The sequence below is a fragment of the Pinus tabuliformis genome, chromosome 9 (genome assembly GCF_031772625.1).
Source record: "Pinus tabuliformis cultivar Carrire ecotype Pingquan chromosome 9, CPIR1, whole genome shotgun sequence".
NCBI lineage: Eukaryota > Viridiplantae > Streptophyta > Pinopsida > Pinales > Pinaceae > Pinus > Pinus tabuliformis.
In genome coordinates this window covers 608,934,323-608,951,744 of record NC_142307.1, presented here as the reverse complement: position 1 = coordinate 608,951,744, position 17,422 = coordinate 608,934,323, and the positions used below count along the sequence as shown (strand labels likewise).

Genomic DNA, 17,422 nt, shown 5'->3' with positions numbered 1-17,422 from the left:
CCACGCACATGGGACGAGAGCCTCCCCTATGTTCAACACAGCTACAACCGAGCTCTCCACAACTCGACTGGCCGCATCGCTTTTCAAGTGGGCTTGGGATTCCAACCACCATGTCCCGTTGATGTGGCCATGCCATTTATAGCTACTCACACAAATTCAGCTCATGTCCAGTCCGAAACAGATAAGGCAAACAGCTTCATTGAGCACATCCAACATATTCGCCAACAGGTCCATGACATTCTGGACAAATCAAATTCCAAGTACAAGCAGCGACATGATCAACATCGGGTGCACACAAGTTTCAGGTGGGCGACAAAGTCTGGTTGCATTTGCAAAAGGAACACCTTACTGGAGCCTATCGGAAACTCAAACCACTCTGATATCGTCATTACACCATTACCAAGGCTGTAGGAGATAATGCATTTGAGCTTAGCATTCCCCCATTCCTTGGCCTGCACCTAGTGTTCAATGTGGACCGCCTTCGTCCATAATTTCCACCATTACTAGACACATCCGACATTGCAGAACAGCTCACACCCACAGAGTTAAATCCAGATTGCATGGAACAAGCTGCAGCTGATTGGATCATGGACACAAAGATCAAGCACACTCGCTAGAAAAATATCCAATTGTATTGAGTTGTCAAAGCAAGCTAACTCCTTCACCAAGGCAAGTGGCTCACCAAGGACCAAGTTCAACAGAAGTTTCCTCATCTCATGGAGGAACTCAATGCAATGGGGACCATTGCTTCCTAAGGGGGGAGTAATGATCCAGGTGGATATTGGTGACCACCTGTCAAATCCACTTGGACCCCCACCATTGTTTCTTTCAACTTTTCAGTTTCCTTAATTGTAGCCCAGTTTACTATTTTTAGCAGTTTTTCAGGTACTGAACTTCTGGAGCCATTTTGAGGCCCTAAACGACATTTTTTGGGAAAACTGGGAGCAACATGGGTCCATGGACCGATGTTGCTCTTCCCAAAGTTGTAGTTCTCGGATAGATCTTTCTAACGAGATATTGTGCGCACCAAACGGAGATCGTATGCCAAAGTTATGACCCCGGGAAGTTGATGTACCAATTTACCCAAACAGGGCCCACAATTTGGCGTTTCATCTTCTAGGGTTAGGTTTTGGAATGTTAAGGGTTTTCCATTGTTTCTTAACAATAAATAGGCCTTCGAGCCTCATTGTAACACAGTGCAGAGGCATGTAGCCACCACATCTCTTCTTAGATATAAGCTACCATCGCCCTAGCTGTTTATTTCCATTTTCTGTTTGTAAGCATATCTCAGTATTTTACATTAATGAAATATTATTTCCGCTACATCTTTGTGTTTATGGTTATCTCTGTAATTTGTTGTGTTCCTGTTTAAATCTGGATCAACATTGGTCCAAAAACAATGGTGTCACTTGTATGCTTGTTTTGTTTCCTTTAGTTGATGATATGTAATGTGTTGAGCTTGTACTTATATTTATTTCCAGTATTTACATGGTAAATAACTTGTTAATTAACAAAACAAGTAGGTAGGAATAAATCAAAAAGTACATGAATGGTCTCTAACGGTCTAGACTTAGAAATTCCAACAGTTCTTGGGTCAGGAAATATTTGAAGTGGTGTAGGAATCTCGGCAAACACAGACTATATGGAAAGGACTGAATGCTACTTCTTTACTCTTAATCGTAAAGCTGGAAAGTCAGAGGATCCAAGTAGCTTTAAACCCATTGCGAGATTAAAGCTGGAAAGTCAGAGGATCCAAGCAGCTTTAAACCCATTGCCTTGTGCAATGTAATTTATAAGTTGATTGCTATTGTTGTTGTTAACCGATTGAAATTGTTGATGCAAGCGCTTATCTCTCTAGAGCAAACTGGTTTTGTAGAAGGTAGATAGATCTTGGATGGGATTATCATTGTACAGAAAATTATACACTCACTCAAAAGTAGGAAAAAACTTAGTATGATGGTTAAACTAGATTTATCTAAGGCATATGATCAAGTGTGCTGAGATTATTTATTACAGGTTTTAGATGCATTCGAGTTCTCATGGCAGTGGATATCTTGGATCATATCTCTTATTTCGTCCCCATTTTTTCTATTTTGATTAATGGGCGCCATCTGCTACTTTCCAATTCTCTTGAGGTCTTAGACAGGGAGACTCTTTATCCCCTTTTTTATTTATTTTAGCGATGGAAGGACTTGGAAGATTTTTAAACAGTCCTCTTGCAAGGGGGTACTTCAAGGATTAAGATTATATGGTGAAAATCTTCATGTGACATGTCAACAATTCATTGATTACATTTGCCTTTTTGGTCATCGAATTATCAAAGAGGCGAAAGAGATTCGATCATTGCTTTCAATTTTCATGGAGGCCTCAGGTATGCCAGTTAACAATTAAAAGTCCAATATTTTATTTTTTAATAGAAAGGAAATGATTAAGCGCCATTTAGCTTAAACCTTAAATTTCCATCAAGCGAATCTACCATTTAAGTATCTGGGAGTACCATTAGTTTTCAATCCAAAACGTGTTTATTACTAGCAAAACATTCTTTAGAAGCTTCACAATAAGGTTAAAAATTGGATGGTTTGTGTGTTGAATTTTGTTGGTCACTTGATTTTGACGAAGACAGTATTTTAGGCTCTCCCGATCTATCAAATGTCGGTCATGTTAGTGCCTAAATAAATTTGGAAACTCAACTTCAAAGTGGCAAGATTTTCTTTGGAGGGGGCCTAAGAAGGAGAAAAGGTGATCCTTGGTGGCTTGGGAGACATTGATTTTACCCAAGAAAGCAAGAGGGTTAGGATTAAGTGACCCAGAAATTCTCGGTGCAACATTAGGAGTAAAACTCTAGTGGCGATAGCTGGTAGGTGGGCCTAAGCATTGGAAACAAATATGGTTAAGGAAATATATTATGTTACCATCCCCAAAGCATCGTTTGAGATATGAGGGGAGAACAAATGGCTCATGCATTTAGTAGTGGGCAGAGCATAATAGTAGGATTGTGTGGGAACATGCCTTTTCGGAGATTCAAACAGGTGACTCTCCCTTATTCTAGATAGAGGCCTCGCAAAAATTACCTTGACTTACTAAGAGGGAAATTTTTCAATTGTTGCAGGACTTCACTATTGGTTTTGGCACGACATGGGTTTAGGATTATTAGAACGAGGGGCTTGATGATTGATGATGAAGTATGGAGGTAATGGAAACAACAAGAAAATTGACCTTCTTTTTCTCAAGGCTACCATGGGAGGAATTTCAAATGGAATTACTTGATAGGAGAATTCATTTTTCACAAGAAAGTGATATTTTGAGGCAGGGTCATCTTCCCAGGGGTACTTTTACCCTTAAGGAAGCCTATGATATTATAGTAGGTCACACCATATTAGAAAATCATAGTTGGGGTAGGGTGTGGTTGAGTTATCATTGGCCTAAAATTTCTAATTTTCTCTAGTTAATTATACGGCAAAGGATACTTACATGGGATCACATCATACAAAAGGGTGTGGAAGGGCCTTCCTATTTCCCTTTTTGTTTTAATGCAAAAGAAACCATGGAGCATATGCTCAATTCTTGTTTGTTTACTAAATGTGTGTGGGATAATATTTTCCTTCTTTTTAGTGTCAATGATCAGAGGCATGATAATTTGGTTGGTGTGTTGTTTCAATGGAACTGGTATGCTTTCAAAAATCCTATGGTCAGTGGTGCTTGGTTCTTGGCAATTAGTTTTCTCCTCTGGAACATGTAGAAGGAGAGAAATGCTCTCATTTACTAGGATCGGAAGAAAACGATTACAGTGTTAATAATTTGGCAATGCATAATATTCGTGAAACTATTTTAGCTGCTTCTTTGTCTGCGGAAGACTGGAAGGTGGATCACCTTGAGGCTCACATTTTGGCTAGGCTAAATTTGCACCAAAACATGATCACATTTCTAACCAAGCAATACTGGGTACTAATTCCCTCGTCTAACTCATCTTTTACTACTTCGGGTTTTCTTAAATTAAATTTCCATGGTGTGTCTGAGGGCAATCCAAAAATTGTTGGGTTCGGTGGTGTTTTCCGAGATTGCAACAATTTTGTAGTGTGTCTCTTTGCCCAAAGTTATGATGTCATGAGTAATAATTTGGCAAAATTTTGGGCTTTGGAGAGCGATCTTTTATTTGCAATCTGAGAGGGATATCTTCTTCTACAAATTGATGGAGACCCACAAGTGATGATTAATTGTATCCAACACCTCCTCAATGGGCAACCTCCATGAAAACTTTTGTGGAGTTGGCACTTTGAGGGGGTTTTTGGGCATATTAATGGTTTGTTGCCAAAGGTAGACTAGGTGCTGGCCACTCATACAAAGTGCAAGGGGAACTTGGCTGCCCACTTTCTGGCGAATCTAAGTTGTAAATCTAGACGACTAGTATTGGATGAGGGATGTCCTCCTTTGGTTTCACAGGAGGATCTTTAGAGGAAGCAAGATTTGTTGGAAAATGACAATCTCTCCTGTGATGGGGGTGTCAATGGGACTGATTACAAAGTTTCATTGTAACAGGGGATTTTTTACAAGTGGCATGAAGTTTGTTATGGCATATCATATGGGTGGTGAGTGATGTTGGAATGCGGTCCACAAGTCTCGTCGTTTTAAATGGTGTTTTATTGATCCAAGGTGGTGAAGGTATGTTCTTTGTGGGAAAAGAGGTTAGGTTGCATCCTCACCCTCCTTCACCCGGTTTGGCTTGGAATGACAGTTATATGTGTCTCTTCTGCATGTGGGTGCATCTTGGTACTTTCAGAAGCTCAAGTTCCTTCCATTTAAGGTATCTGGTGTGGGCAGGATGCTCCGGTGCACTCAGGTTTCTTCCTCCCTTTTCTGCAATTGTCTCGTATTAGTGGCATTTTCCTTCAGGTCCTTGTCTACAATCATACTAGTCGTTGGTTTTTCATTATGTTATTCCTTCTTTGAAATTTCTCGGGTTGGTTTCCATTCTTGGTTTCTTTGGGCTTTAATTGGGCTCTGTTAAATTCTGTTTAAATTGTATTGTGCTAAAGGGTCAGCTTTATTGGGGCTTTACTGGTTCCTCTTCTAGGGATTATTGGATTTTAGTTATTGGGCCTCATTACTGGTTTGTTCTAGTCTACTCCTTTTAATTGGATTGGGTTCAAATTGGGATATGCGTCTATGTTGCCCAAAATTGGGGAACCTATGAGAATTTGGCCCTTTAGAGTGAGGTTGGGGAGATGACTTATTGGTCTTGTGCTCGAGGGATCAAGGGTTTGTAGGGAGTATATACTCTTTTTTTGTTGGTCGCGGGTCATGTAAGTGCTTAGTATGTTTACTTGTTGCAACCAATATGCCTCCTCGTCACAAAATGATGAGTTGGACGAGAGGTTTGGCTAATGTTGCCTTCAAGCGTACCAGGAAGTTTGCATTTAATTCTGTTGGTTTGTTTTTTGATGAAGTTCCCCTAGAAGTGAGGAGATAAATCCTCCTTCTAGAGGGGCAAAAACAACAGAGCACTGCCCCTATGATTTTGATTATGAGATCGTATAGACAGATGCATTATTGCAAAGTGTCCCGAACCCCGGTAGATTTCGTAAGAGGCGGTTTCATTTCTTGTACTCCCTTGCATTGCATAAACAAATGGACACTTTGCTCCATTTAAGCTTTAAAGGCAAGCAAGTTGATCAATATAACCTATTTTCTGGATTGGAGGATTTGAAAAGAAATATATGATTTTGTCTAGATAATGTAGATTCTAGAATGGCTCGGATGGAGAATTTTATTGTGTCAAACTCTGCTTCTAGAGACCTCACTGACCCTCCTAGTGAATCCTGGTGATCTTGGTGATCACATTGACCCACTTGTTGATAATGCTCAGGATCTTACCATCAAATCTCTGAATCAGGATTGATCACACAGGGTCCATTTTTTATGCTCCTTTGAAAATATGGTTTTCAATGCTGTCAATGGGTCGTTTTTGCTCTAAATGTGGAATTTATTGTATATATGATGGTGTTCCTATTTGACATGGGTACTAATCATTTTGTGGTGCAGCTCAAATGTTATAAGTGGTTTTGGTTTGGAGCATGTATGGAGAGACTCTTGTTCTCCTTTTTGAAATTTGGTCTCCCTTTTCTTTGTTGGTTCATCTCCTAGAATTGGTCACATTTCTTGCGTGTTCTGGCCGTGTGTTGTGATATGAGTGTGTGGTTGGAATTTTCGTTATTTCAAATGGAGGTGCACTTTGATAAGAAGGCATGGATGGGACTGTTTTTTTTCTTTTTTGTGAACTTTAATGTTTATCTAGCACTCATATTTTATGGTTCTTGCGATGGCTTTGGATGGGTTCTGAGCTCTGGAATTGTGGTTATGGACTTCTTACTCCTAGCAGCTTATTACTTAGGCATTTGGGATCTTAGTTGTTTGCTTGATCATATAGTTGATGGCACTTTTGCCATGGGCCAATCTAGTGTTGTTTCGGTATATGGTGGCAATATGTCTTGTTGTGCATGGGTTACTTCTATTGTGGTGAATGTAATAGTCAATGTCTATTGGTTCTTGTTGTATTGACGTTGTCTCTTGGATGTTAAAGACAATGTTCGAGCCAGCTAGTTACCCTTGGTCTTTTGGTAATGTTGGCTATGGTGGAAATCTTTTGGCCAAAATTGGCAAGTTTAAATGTAACTCTGATGTTAAATAAAATTTGAAAGAAAAAACGAAAAGCAAAGACATCCTTTTTAACTAATAAATATTAAAAATAGTTTGTAAAATTGTAAAAGCAATATAGTGATATGAATAAATAAATAAATTTTGAAAATTAAATAAACAAATAAATTGGATTAATGGAAAAATAAAAATAAAAAAACATGAGATGAGGATACAAAACTTAAAATTCAAAATAAGGAAAAACTAAATAAATAAATAAAATAAAATACCTAATAAATTAGTGTAGCTATATGAAATAAATGGCTGTCATCAAAACACTTTCCTCTTAATACATCTCACATTACCAAGGTTAAAAATAAAAATAAAAATTGACATTATAACTTCATTTTAATATTATTATTATAAAAATAATTAATATATATTATTATTATAAAAGAAAATTGATATATGAATTAAACATATATAGATTTATAATAAAAAATAACATGTTTAATTATGGAGATCCATCCCAATTTTACCATAGAGATTTGTAAATAAAAATAAAAAACATGAGCCGAGGATACAAAACTTAAAATTCAAAATAAGGAAAAAGTAAATAAATAAATAAAATCAAACACATGATAAATTAGTGTAGCTATATGAAATAAATGGCTGGCATCAAAACACTTACCTCTTAATACATCTCACATTATCAAGGTTAAAAAAAAATAATAAAAATTAACTATATTATAACTTTATTTTAATATTATTATAAAAATAATTAATATGTATTATTATTATAAAAAGAATTGATATATGAATTAAACATATATATATTTATAATAAAAAATAATAAGGTGTTTAATTATGGAGATTCATCCCAATTTTACCATATATGTAATTTGTAAGTTTCATTACAATATCATAATTTATACCATATGTCAAAAAAATCATAGTTTATGTTCCTATAACCTTTGATTTGTGACTAATACTAAGAATATTTTAGAATATTCTGTAGAGGTTAAATCCCTAACATCCAACTAATTATTGTGCATAATTTGATTAAAATTCAGAAAACTCTAATATCAAAATAAACATTAAAAACAATAATAAACTAAATCATAATTTAAGTTGTATATGTTTTGAAATTGTTATGGGCATATTTTCCAGTCATATTGATGGAGATTTATTGGACTCATGAGTTTGAGTTGTAAACTCTCCACATTTTTTAAGATGTTGAATTCATATGTAAAAAATGACTATTTGACAAGCAATTGTTTCACTAAGACTCGACTAAAACTCTAAAATATAATACTTACCCAAATTTAAATAGGAGTTGTCTATAATGAGACTTTTTGGAGATTCCGGTGACGGAATCCGGCGGAAGAAATTGAGGTTAAATCTTGATTTGTTGCAGTTAAAATGGTTTTTTAACTGCATATTTGGATTCAGCAAAAAATGATTTCATTGTGTAGAAACTAGCTATCAAACTTGCCATTCCAATAAATTCTTGCCGGATTTCTACCGGAAAAACCCGAAAGGCTTTCAAAAAGTCGCGTTATAGACAACTGCATTTAAATATAACAATAAAACTCTAAAATATAATACGTAGACAAATTTAAATATAAAAATAAAATATGAAAAAAAAGAGTGAATCATTTTAACGGAACCAAAAAAGAATAAAAGTAGAGTATAAACTTATTTATGGGCCTTTTTGATGTTAATAAAAATGCCTTTTGGAGGGAAAAAGGCTTACGAATATGTCAACAGCCTTATTCAAGAAGAAGATGTTTCCAAAGTAGAGGAAGATGTTTTTCTATTTCTGTAATGTTTCTATTCTTATTTTCATTTCAAGTGTTGTTTGTTTTTTGGTTTTTTTTTTTTACTCTATGGGGTCGCCTACTCTTCTAGTCAAAACACAATAGGTCATATATATACTCAATGAGATTTGAACCCTCATCTCGTGGGTTTCACCCAGTGAAACTCACCTTTAAACCCCATATCACTGTATTCATTTCGAGTCAATCAACCCACATACCTTTAAACCCCATATCACTGTATTCATTTCAAGTCAAGTAACCCACATAAACTAACGCGTGACGAAACAAAATAAGAATTACCTGGTTACAGAGGCACATAAAGTGATTTACCAACAAACGACCATATTTCTCCATTCTCTCCTCTTGTAATGGAAGATTTTCTGGACCATATTTTTGCATTCTCTACAAAATGGAAGATTGTCTGTCACTGAAATGCTGTTAACTTAACTCTTTGGTAATTCAATTTCACTGAAATGTTGTTAACTTAACTATTTGGTAAATTCAATTTTTCATTTCAATCTATTAACAGGTGCATTGTATTTGGTAGAATTTAAATTGTGTATACCTTCTTAACAAACCTCAAAATTCATAGATAGTAGATATCCTTTGGCTTTAAAAAATAAAATTTAAACTGTAAAAATATGATTTAAAAAAACTAGTAGATATCCTTTGGCTTTAAAAAATAAAATTTAAACTGTAAAAATATGATTTAAAAAAACTACTGATTCTAGTGAAATAATTCTCCCGTTGAACATCTTACCAGGAATGATTTGAATACCATTGACAACAATAATCTCTTCCAGCCTCCTTTATTTAGGTAAAGAAAAAGTTCAACTGAAACTACACATGTAATTCAAGCTAAGAAATCTGGGGAAATACAGATTGATATATACTGACACACTTGAACATCTTACCAGGAATGATTTGAATACCATTGACAACAATAATCTCTTCCAGCCTCCTTTATTTAGGTAAAGAAAAAGTTCAATTGAAACTACACATGTAATTCAAGCTAAGAAATCTGGGGAAATACAGATTGATATATACTGACACACTTCTTCTGGAATAGAATATAGAGCCTAGATGGATATTTTCTTATGTGGTGTTAAGTTCTCAAGGACTGGAACAGAATGCATTCCCCTTTGCTGGCCTTTTCTCGAGTTCGATACATGGCCATGGAGATACAGCATTTGACAAGCCTTGAATATAAGTGCAGTTCCATGGAAGATCTTTGAACACATTAGCCATATTAATGGTAACATTTCTGAGACAAATGTCTTTGAATGGAGCTTTAGCAATGCCCTCCAGATGCCCCGCCACACTTACATTTGTTGCTACTATATTGCTATACCTAATCCTTTCTACTATGGGAAGAGCATTTGGATTATAATTGTTATCAGGATGCGAACCATAGGAACCTGTCATGGTAAATGCCCACTTCATATTGACCATAGTCATTCGATTGACAAATATATCTCTCACATACCCACCTCTTCCTGGAGATGTCTTTATTCTTATTCCTGCTTCCGAATTGATGGTATGGATATCTTCTGCTCGAACGTCCCGTATTCCACCTGACATTTCACTGCCTAGTGCAATTATAGCACTTGTAGGTGATATGCCAAAAACACGACGGATGGTAATATGTTGACTGGGCTTGCCATAAGAGATTCCATATTCATCCCAGCCACTCTTTATTGCAACAATATCATCACCTGAGACGATATAGCAGTCCTCGATAAGCACATGTGAGCAGGAATCTGCATATGAAAGGGAAAACATATCAATTATCTAAGCAGCAGCAAGTATGGCATCTTTCGATGCTCGATATGTCATAAGAAGTCTTGAAAAGGAGCCATTCTCCTGCTAATAAATATGTAAAATTCAACTGAACTCTTCTTGTTGCTTGCTTCAAGTAGAACAGAAACTACCTATGAAAAGCCATTTAAAATTGTTGTCCTGTAATTGTTTTGTAGTACTTTCTACCTGTGATTGTTTTGTAGTAATTTTTACCTGTGAAAGTAAGAACAAGGACAGACTGATAGAAAAGATGTAGAATTTTTTTCGTAATTATTATATAGAATTGTTTCGAAAGTTTCCAATCAAATAGAAGGAACACTACTTGTAGTAGTCTAAAAGGAACAGCTAGCTTTAGCTAAAGCCAGGAAGATATATGAGAAGTTTAGTCATGCATGGAATGCTTCGTTCCGGTAACATAAGCGTTGATTTTAAACATCAAATTGAAAACGGTACATTGAAAACAATCCCTGTTAACATTGTAACTCCAAAATAAAATGTATTGAAAATAACTCTAAAATAAAATGTTTTAATGTAAGAACTCTATTTTCATATTTAATTTTCATTAAGCATTTATGTTGTGGCTTCTTCATTTTTGAAGGTTCTTTCTTTAGACAGCTTATTAACAGAGAAAGCATGAGATTGCATATGCTTCGTACGAAGCCGAAATTTTTATATGGTCATATGTATCGATCTTCGGATTTAAAACATTTAACCTTTCTTGAAACTCGTAAAAAGACTTAGTATGTGTTTCAGCAACTGATAAGATAAGTAACATCCTGCTTTAAAGCTGCTGGTCCAATTCTCTTCACAGTGAACAGAATTCCTATATCCTTTTGGGCAGATATCAGATATACTTCATGGCATATATCATTATGGATGACATTATAGGATCAGTCTTCTTTCGGGGAATGCAAAAAATTAGAATTTCTATTCACATGGGTGCCCATAGACATGGTATGGATTCTTTTAACAAATGAGGATTTTCTGGTAACAGGTTCCTTCACCATTTAAAATGATTCTTAAACGAAGGTGGTCACGACTCTCATGTATCTTCCAAGAAGTGTTTTTAGCAGGTAGCACACTTTTGCAAATCTTCCGAACTCGAAATCAAAAAATGTTTGAAAGTAGGCTCCAGAGAGGAGCAGACAAGAAGGATTTACATTAATAATGAAAAATCACACATCCCGTTTCACAATGTCCAAACTTCACAACTAAAATGATCTTCTGAATGCAGGTTGGCAAATATGGGCATGCAGCTCGGTAAATATGAGTGATATTTATACGAACAGACCTATGGTCCGAGATCTTTGGAGATCAATATTTAGCCATTTATTGTTTATAGGACCTCTCATCTTTATTTTAAACCTTTTTCTTATTAAAAAACAAAAACAACACCTTTATTTCGTTATTCCCCTTCCAGCCTAGCCGCCCTTTAATTCTTAATCTTGAAAGTATTTTTAAATGGCTGTCGAATAAAATTGCCATGTGCCCCATGTTTAAATTTGACATCTCTGAGTTTGCACATGTAGCAGTGGAATGTCCACTCCGTTTTCAAACGAAGCGGTGCAGTCGGTGGGGACGTGTCACAGAATGCACCCTTGTAATTTTAGTAGACTATGCAATATGTTTATCCTTTGTTATGATTGAATAGTTGGGAATTCAACCATAAAGGTGCCAACCTTCAAGAATTCATTTTGTATATATGATGAGAAACATGCTATAAAAGCAGAAATATGATGTAATATCGAGTGATTAATAAAATAAAATAAAAAATTGTATATACGTTGAGAAACAAGTTATAAAAGAAATATGATGCAATATATATGATGAGGAACAAGCTATAAAAGCAGAAATATGATGTAATATTGAGTGATTAATAAAATAAAATAAAAAATTGTATATGATTAGAAACAAGTTATATTTTCTTAAATATGATGCAATATTGAGTGATTAATAAAAAGCAAATTAAAAAATTAATATCATTTGTGGAAGAAAACACAATAAAAAGCAAATTATAAAAATTTCTAAAGTAACTCTAAAATTTAGGGAACATCAGAATCATAAAAATTATAAAATTATCATAATTAGTAAATCTTAATAATTATTAAATGAATATCTAAATATGATCATTATTTATTAGACTATTATGAATCACAATTATCATTTAACAGTTCTGCAATTATTAATATAAATCTAAAAGAAAATTATTAAATTGAATCCATCATTTGACATTGTGCAATGTTCTATCTAAATTCATTATTTACTAATAGGCATTAATATTATGCAAGGTACATCTAAATTAAATTCATCATTTGACAATTGAAATTACCCAATACATATAGAAAAGTAAATTCATCCTATAACAATGATATTACGCTGAAGTCTAAAATAGTCATAAAATATTAAACTAAAAATAAACTTTAAAAGCAGTGTAATACAAAAAAAAATTATATTTGAATTTATATATATTTTTTGTTTATTAACCAAAAAAAATTTGAGTACCCCTTGCATCCCGAGATAGATGCCTCTCCTCACCAGAAAAATGTCCCCGGGAATTTATCCAAATTTCCCAAAAAATCGTGAACAAACTTTTCCATCGGGGGTGTGTGGGGGAGCGAGGAAGCACAAACTTTACCATCCGGGGTGCGTGGGGGAGCCAGGAAGCACGTCCCCACCCTGTGGGGGACGCGCCCCGTGGAACACTAACAATTTCCATAAAATACTGCTTTCAACTTTGCGCCCCGTGGAATACTGATAACAATTTCCATTAAATACTGCTTTCAACTTTCTTATAAAGAAAGTACTATCCTTACATCATTCTTATTGATTTAACATCATCCATATACTCCTAATATCATCATTCTTATTGATTTAACATCTCCATATACTCCTAATATCATCTTGATCACTCCAAACATTTTACTGGCATTCTCCTAATATCATCATTCTTATCGATTTAACATCATCCATATACTCCTAATATCATCTTGATCGCTCCAAACATTTTACTGGCATTCGTTACCATCGTTCATGCAAGATGCGATTTGTATTTTTAGCGGATATTGCTTTTGTGATAACTGCGCTGACATGTTCTTGGGAGTATTTGGGATAGAATAAAAGTCGGGGAATTCACTGTCACAATAAACAATGTCCTGATCATTGATGTAGAGGAAGCAAATAGCAGGGAAGACTCTAGTTGTCCCAATCTTTGGTGGCATGGAATAAAGGCAGAGAATTCACTGTCACAATAAACACCTGTGCTGATAATTGATGTAGAAGAAGCAAATAGCAGGGAGAACTCTAGTTGTCCCAATTTTTGGTGTAGCAACAGCTACCGGAAGGGAAGCTAGCCATAACCAAGCAAGCACTGGAAATCCTCTCATGGCTTGAGCATGTCTTGATCCCTCAAATTAAAACAGAAAACCAAACGTGAGACAAAGTGAAAACCAAACTTCATTAAATATTTGCTCAATTACATGACACTTATATAGGAAACTCATGCAACCAATTCCTAACCACTCACAACTAATTCTTGTTAAACTGCTCACAACTAATTCTGTTCAACTGCTCATAACTAATTCTATTTCTGCATTATTCTCACATCCTCCCTTAATGGAGAAATGGATTTTCTACAATACCTAACTGACTTCTAAAAACTTCAAATTTGATTTTACCAAGGGGCTTAGTAAATATATCAGCCACATTATCCTTGGTGTTACAGAATATCAATCCAATTTCATTTGACTCAATTTTCTCACGTACAAAGTGGTACTGTAACTCAACGTGTTTTGTTCTAGCATGGTAAACTGGATTATGTGCTAATTTGATAGCACTCTGATTATCACAATTGATACATGTTGCACCACTTTGCGCTTCTTCAAGATCTGCAAGAATTCTCCGCAACCAAATAGCTTCACAGGTGGCATTGGTCAAAGCTTTGTACTCTGATTCTGTTGATGATAAAGAAACAGTTGGTTGTTTCTTACTACTCCAAGATATGACCCCTGATCCAATATGAAATGCATAGCCAGAGGTAGATCGTCTGTCATCTGGATTTCCTGCCCAATCTGAATCAGAAAAACCTGTCAGTGCAACATCAGATACATCAGTATACATAATACCAAGATTCATTGTTCCCTTTAAGTATCGGAGAACTTTCTTTGCAGCAATCCAGTGATTTCCTGAAGGCTTAGCCATGAATTGACTAAGGATACTGACTGAGTATGCAATGTATGGTCTGGTAGTGGTGAGATAGTTCAAACTTCCCACTAACTGACGATATAATGTTCCATCTGCCTCTTTTGATCCATCTTCTTTGTACAACTTTGCATTCTGTTCTAAGGGAGTTGACATAGCTTTGCAATCTGTCATATTGAACTTTTTAAGAATCTCCTTTGTATATTTGCTTTGAGTTATCAAAGTTTTACTAGGTTCTCTCCATACCTCAATTCCTAAGCAGTAATGCATTTCACCCAAATCTTTCATTTCAAAAACCTGTGACAACTGAACTTTAATTTCTTCAATTAACTTGTGAGCACTGCCTGTTATAATGAGATCATCCACATACAAAGATATTAAAGCAACATTTCCTTTTTCATCTTTCTTAAAATACAAGTTAGGATCATTTTTGCTTTTCACAAATCCATTCTGAAGAAAGAAGGTATCAATCTTTACATACCATGATCTTGGTGCCTGTTTCAAACCATACAATGCCTTTCTTAACCTGCAAACCAGATGTTTCTGTCCCTGTTTGACAAACCCTTCAGGTTGAACCAAATAAACTTCTTCCTTTAAATCACCATTTAGAAAAGCAGATTTGACATCCAATTGATGTATATTCCAATTATGTTTTGTGGCTAAGGCAATCAGTAATCTAATTGTATTCAACTTAGCTACTGGTGCAAAAGTGTCTTCATAATCAATTCCCTCCTGTTGAGCATATCCTTTTGCTACTAATCTTGCCTTAAATTTATCAATTGTACCATCTGCTTTAAATTTTGTTTTGTACAACCATTTGCTTCCAATTGGAACTTTATTTTCAGGAAGTTCCACTAATTCCCATGTTTGATTTTTCATAATAGAAGCATACTCATCATTCATAGCATTAATCCATGGTTCATGTTGTTTAGCCTGCTCATAATCAATTGGTTCTTCAACATTCATTATATTAGACATTAAGGCATAGTCTCTATACCTTTCAGGAAGCCGAGTCTGTCGGGACGACCTTCTTGGTGTGGGTGTTCCATCCATGATTTGTTGGCTTTGAGGTGTATCACCTCCTTGTGATGACTCAGTGCTGCTAGATGTGCTTATACTGCTGCTATCATCCTGATCCTGTACCTGTACCTGGACCTGTTCCTATTCCTGCTTAATCAAAGTATCAAGCTTGAGATGTGCATCATTAGAAATAGGCCATGTATCATTCTTTGTGTTACTTTTATCAGTCTGCTCATGAAACAATACATCACGACTTGCAAATAGTTTATGGGAACTTGAATCATACAATTTATAGGCTTTCTGATCCGTACAATATCCAATGAAAACACACTTGATAGACTTGGCATCAAGTTTGCTTCTGTTAGCCTTAGGAATATGAGCAAAAGCAGTACATCCAAAGACTTTGAAATGACTCACATCAGGTTTATAACCATAAAGAACCTCAAAAGGAGTTTGAAAAACTAATTTCTTAGTGGGACATCGATTCTTCTGATAAACAGCAGTGTTAATGGCTTCTGCCCAGAAACCATTAGAGATGTTCTTACCTTGCAGCATACTACGAGCAGATTCCACCAAGGTTCTATTCCATCGCTCAGCAACACCATTTTGCTGAGGGGTATGTGGCACTGTGAACTGTTGTTGAATTCCATTAGATTTACAATAGGTGTTAAATGCTTTTGACTTATATTCACCCCCTTGATCAGATCTGAGTATTTTGATGCACTTTCCTGTTTGTTTTTCAACCATATTTCGAAACTCTTTAAAATACTCAAACATGTCACTTTTCCTTCTAATGAAATAGACCCAGGTATATCTAGATCTATCATCAATAAAAATAACAAAGTATGAAGCACCACCAAGAGACCTAGTTTGCATAGGTCCACATACATCAGTGTGAATTAATTCAAGTATATCATACTTTCGTTTCTCAGTATGAACAGGAAATTCGTCTCTATGCTGTTTACCAAGTGCACAAGCTTCACATGGTAAATGTTCACACTTCATAACAGGAAGACCTTCAACCATTGATTTCCTTTGTAACAACGATAAATCATTGTAATTTAGGTGCCCATACCTGTGATGCCATAATTCTGCTGTCGATGTCTCTTGAGATGACAATGCAACATGGCGCTTGACTGTCACATCCAATCTGTATAATCCTCCAACCCTGGTACCTGTAGAAACAACCTTGTAGTGGTCCTGAACATCTTTCACTATACACCCCAATTTACCAAATTCTACTTTTAAATGATTATCAGTGATAGTGGAAACAGATAGCAAATTCTTTTTAAGAGCAGGTACATACATCACATTATGAATCTGTCGCAGTTGTCCATTAGGTAAGTACACATTTATTATGCCATAGCCTTGAACTTTAAGTGACCTATCATCTCCTAGGTAAATGTGTGTACCATCAGATTTCTCATAATATTTATCATACCATTCTTTATTACAAGTCATGTGTGCCGATGCACCAGAATCTATAAACCAAGCATTCTCATCATCAGTTTCAGCAGACAATGCAGCATCAGAAAGAAATAACTCAAGATTTTTAAATCCATCATTCACTGAGGTGTCTTTGTTTGTGTAATTTCCATTATGCCTGCTATGTCTTTGATTTGATTCATTATTCTTTCTCCTATAGCAATCTTTAGCCAGATGTCCAGGTTTTCCACAATAATGACATTCAATGTTCCTTTTAACATAAGAATCAGGAGGTGCCATACCTTTCTGCTTTGCTTGAAAACGGCCTCTGTTTCTGTCCCATGGTCTCCCTCGGAATGGTTTTTGGCCTCTTGCAGTCAAAGCCAAATCAGAACCATTTGACTCCAGTTCAAAAGTTTTCATGCGCTCTTCTTCTTGAAGAAGAATTCCAGCCAATTCTTCAAATGTAGGGGGTGTCGGTCTAGCTGAGAGAGCTGAAATAAAGACTTTATAGTCTGGGACTAACCCCT

General features: G+C 35.6%; 1 protein-coding gene across 1 annotated transcript in view; it reads right to left on the bottom strand.

The window, feature by feature from the left end:
• Positions 1–9,384: 9,384 nt before the first annotated feature.
• The window catches only part of LOC149150065 (putative polygalacturonase), a 147,310-nt gene continuing 139,272 nt past the window's right edge, over positions 9,385–17,422 (bottom strand). The window contains exon 6 of the mRNA XM_089439149.1: positions 9,385–10,210. Within this exon, the coding sequence (XP_089295275.1) occupies positions 9,564–10,210 (647 nt within the window). The 3' untranslated portion in view covers positions 9,385–9,563. The remainder of the gene's footprint in view (positions 10,211–17,422) is intronic.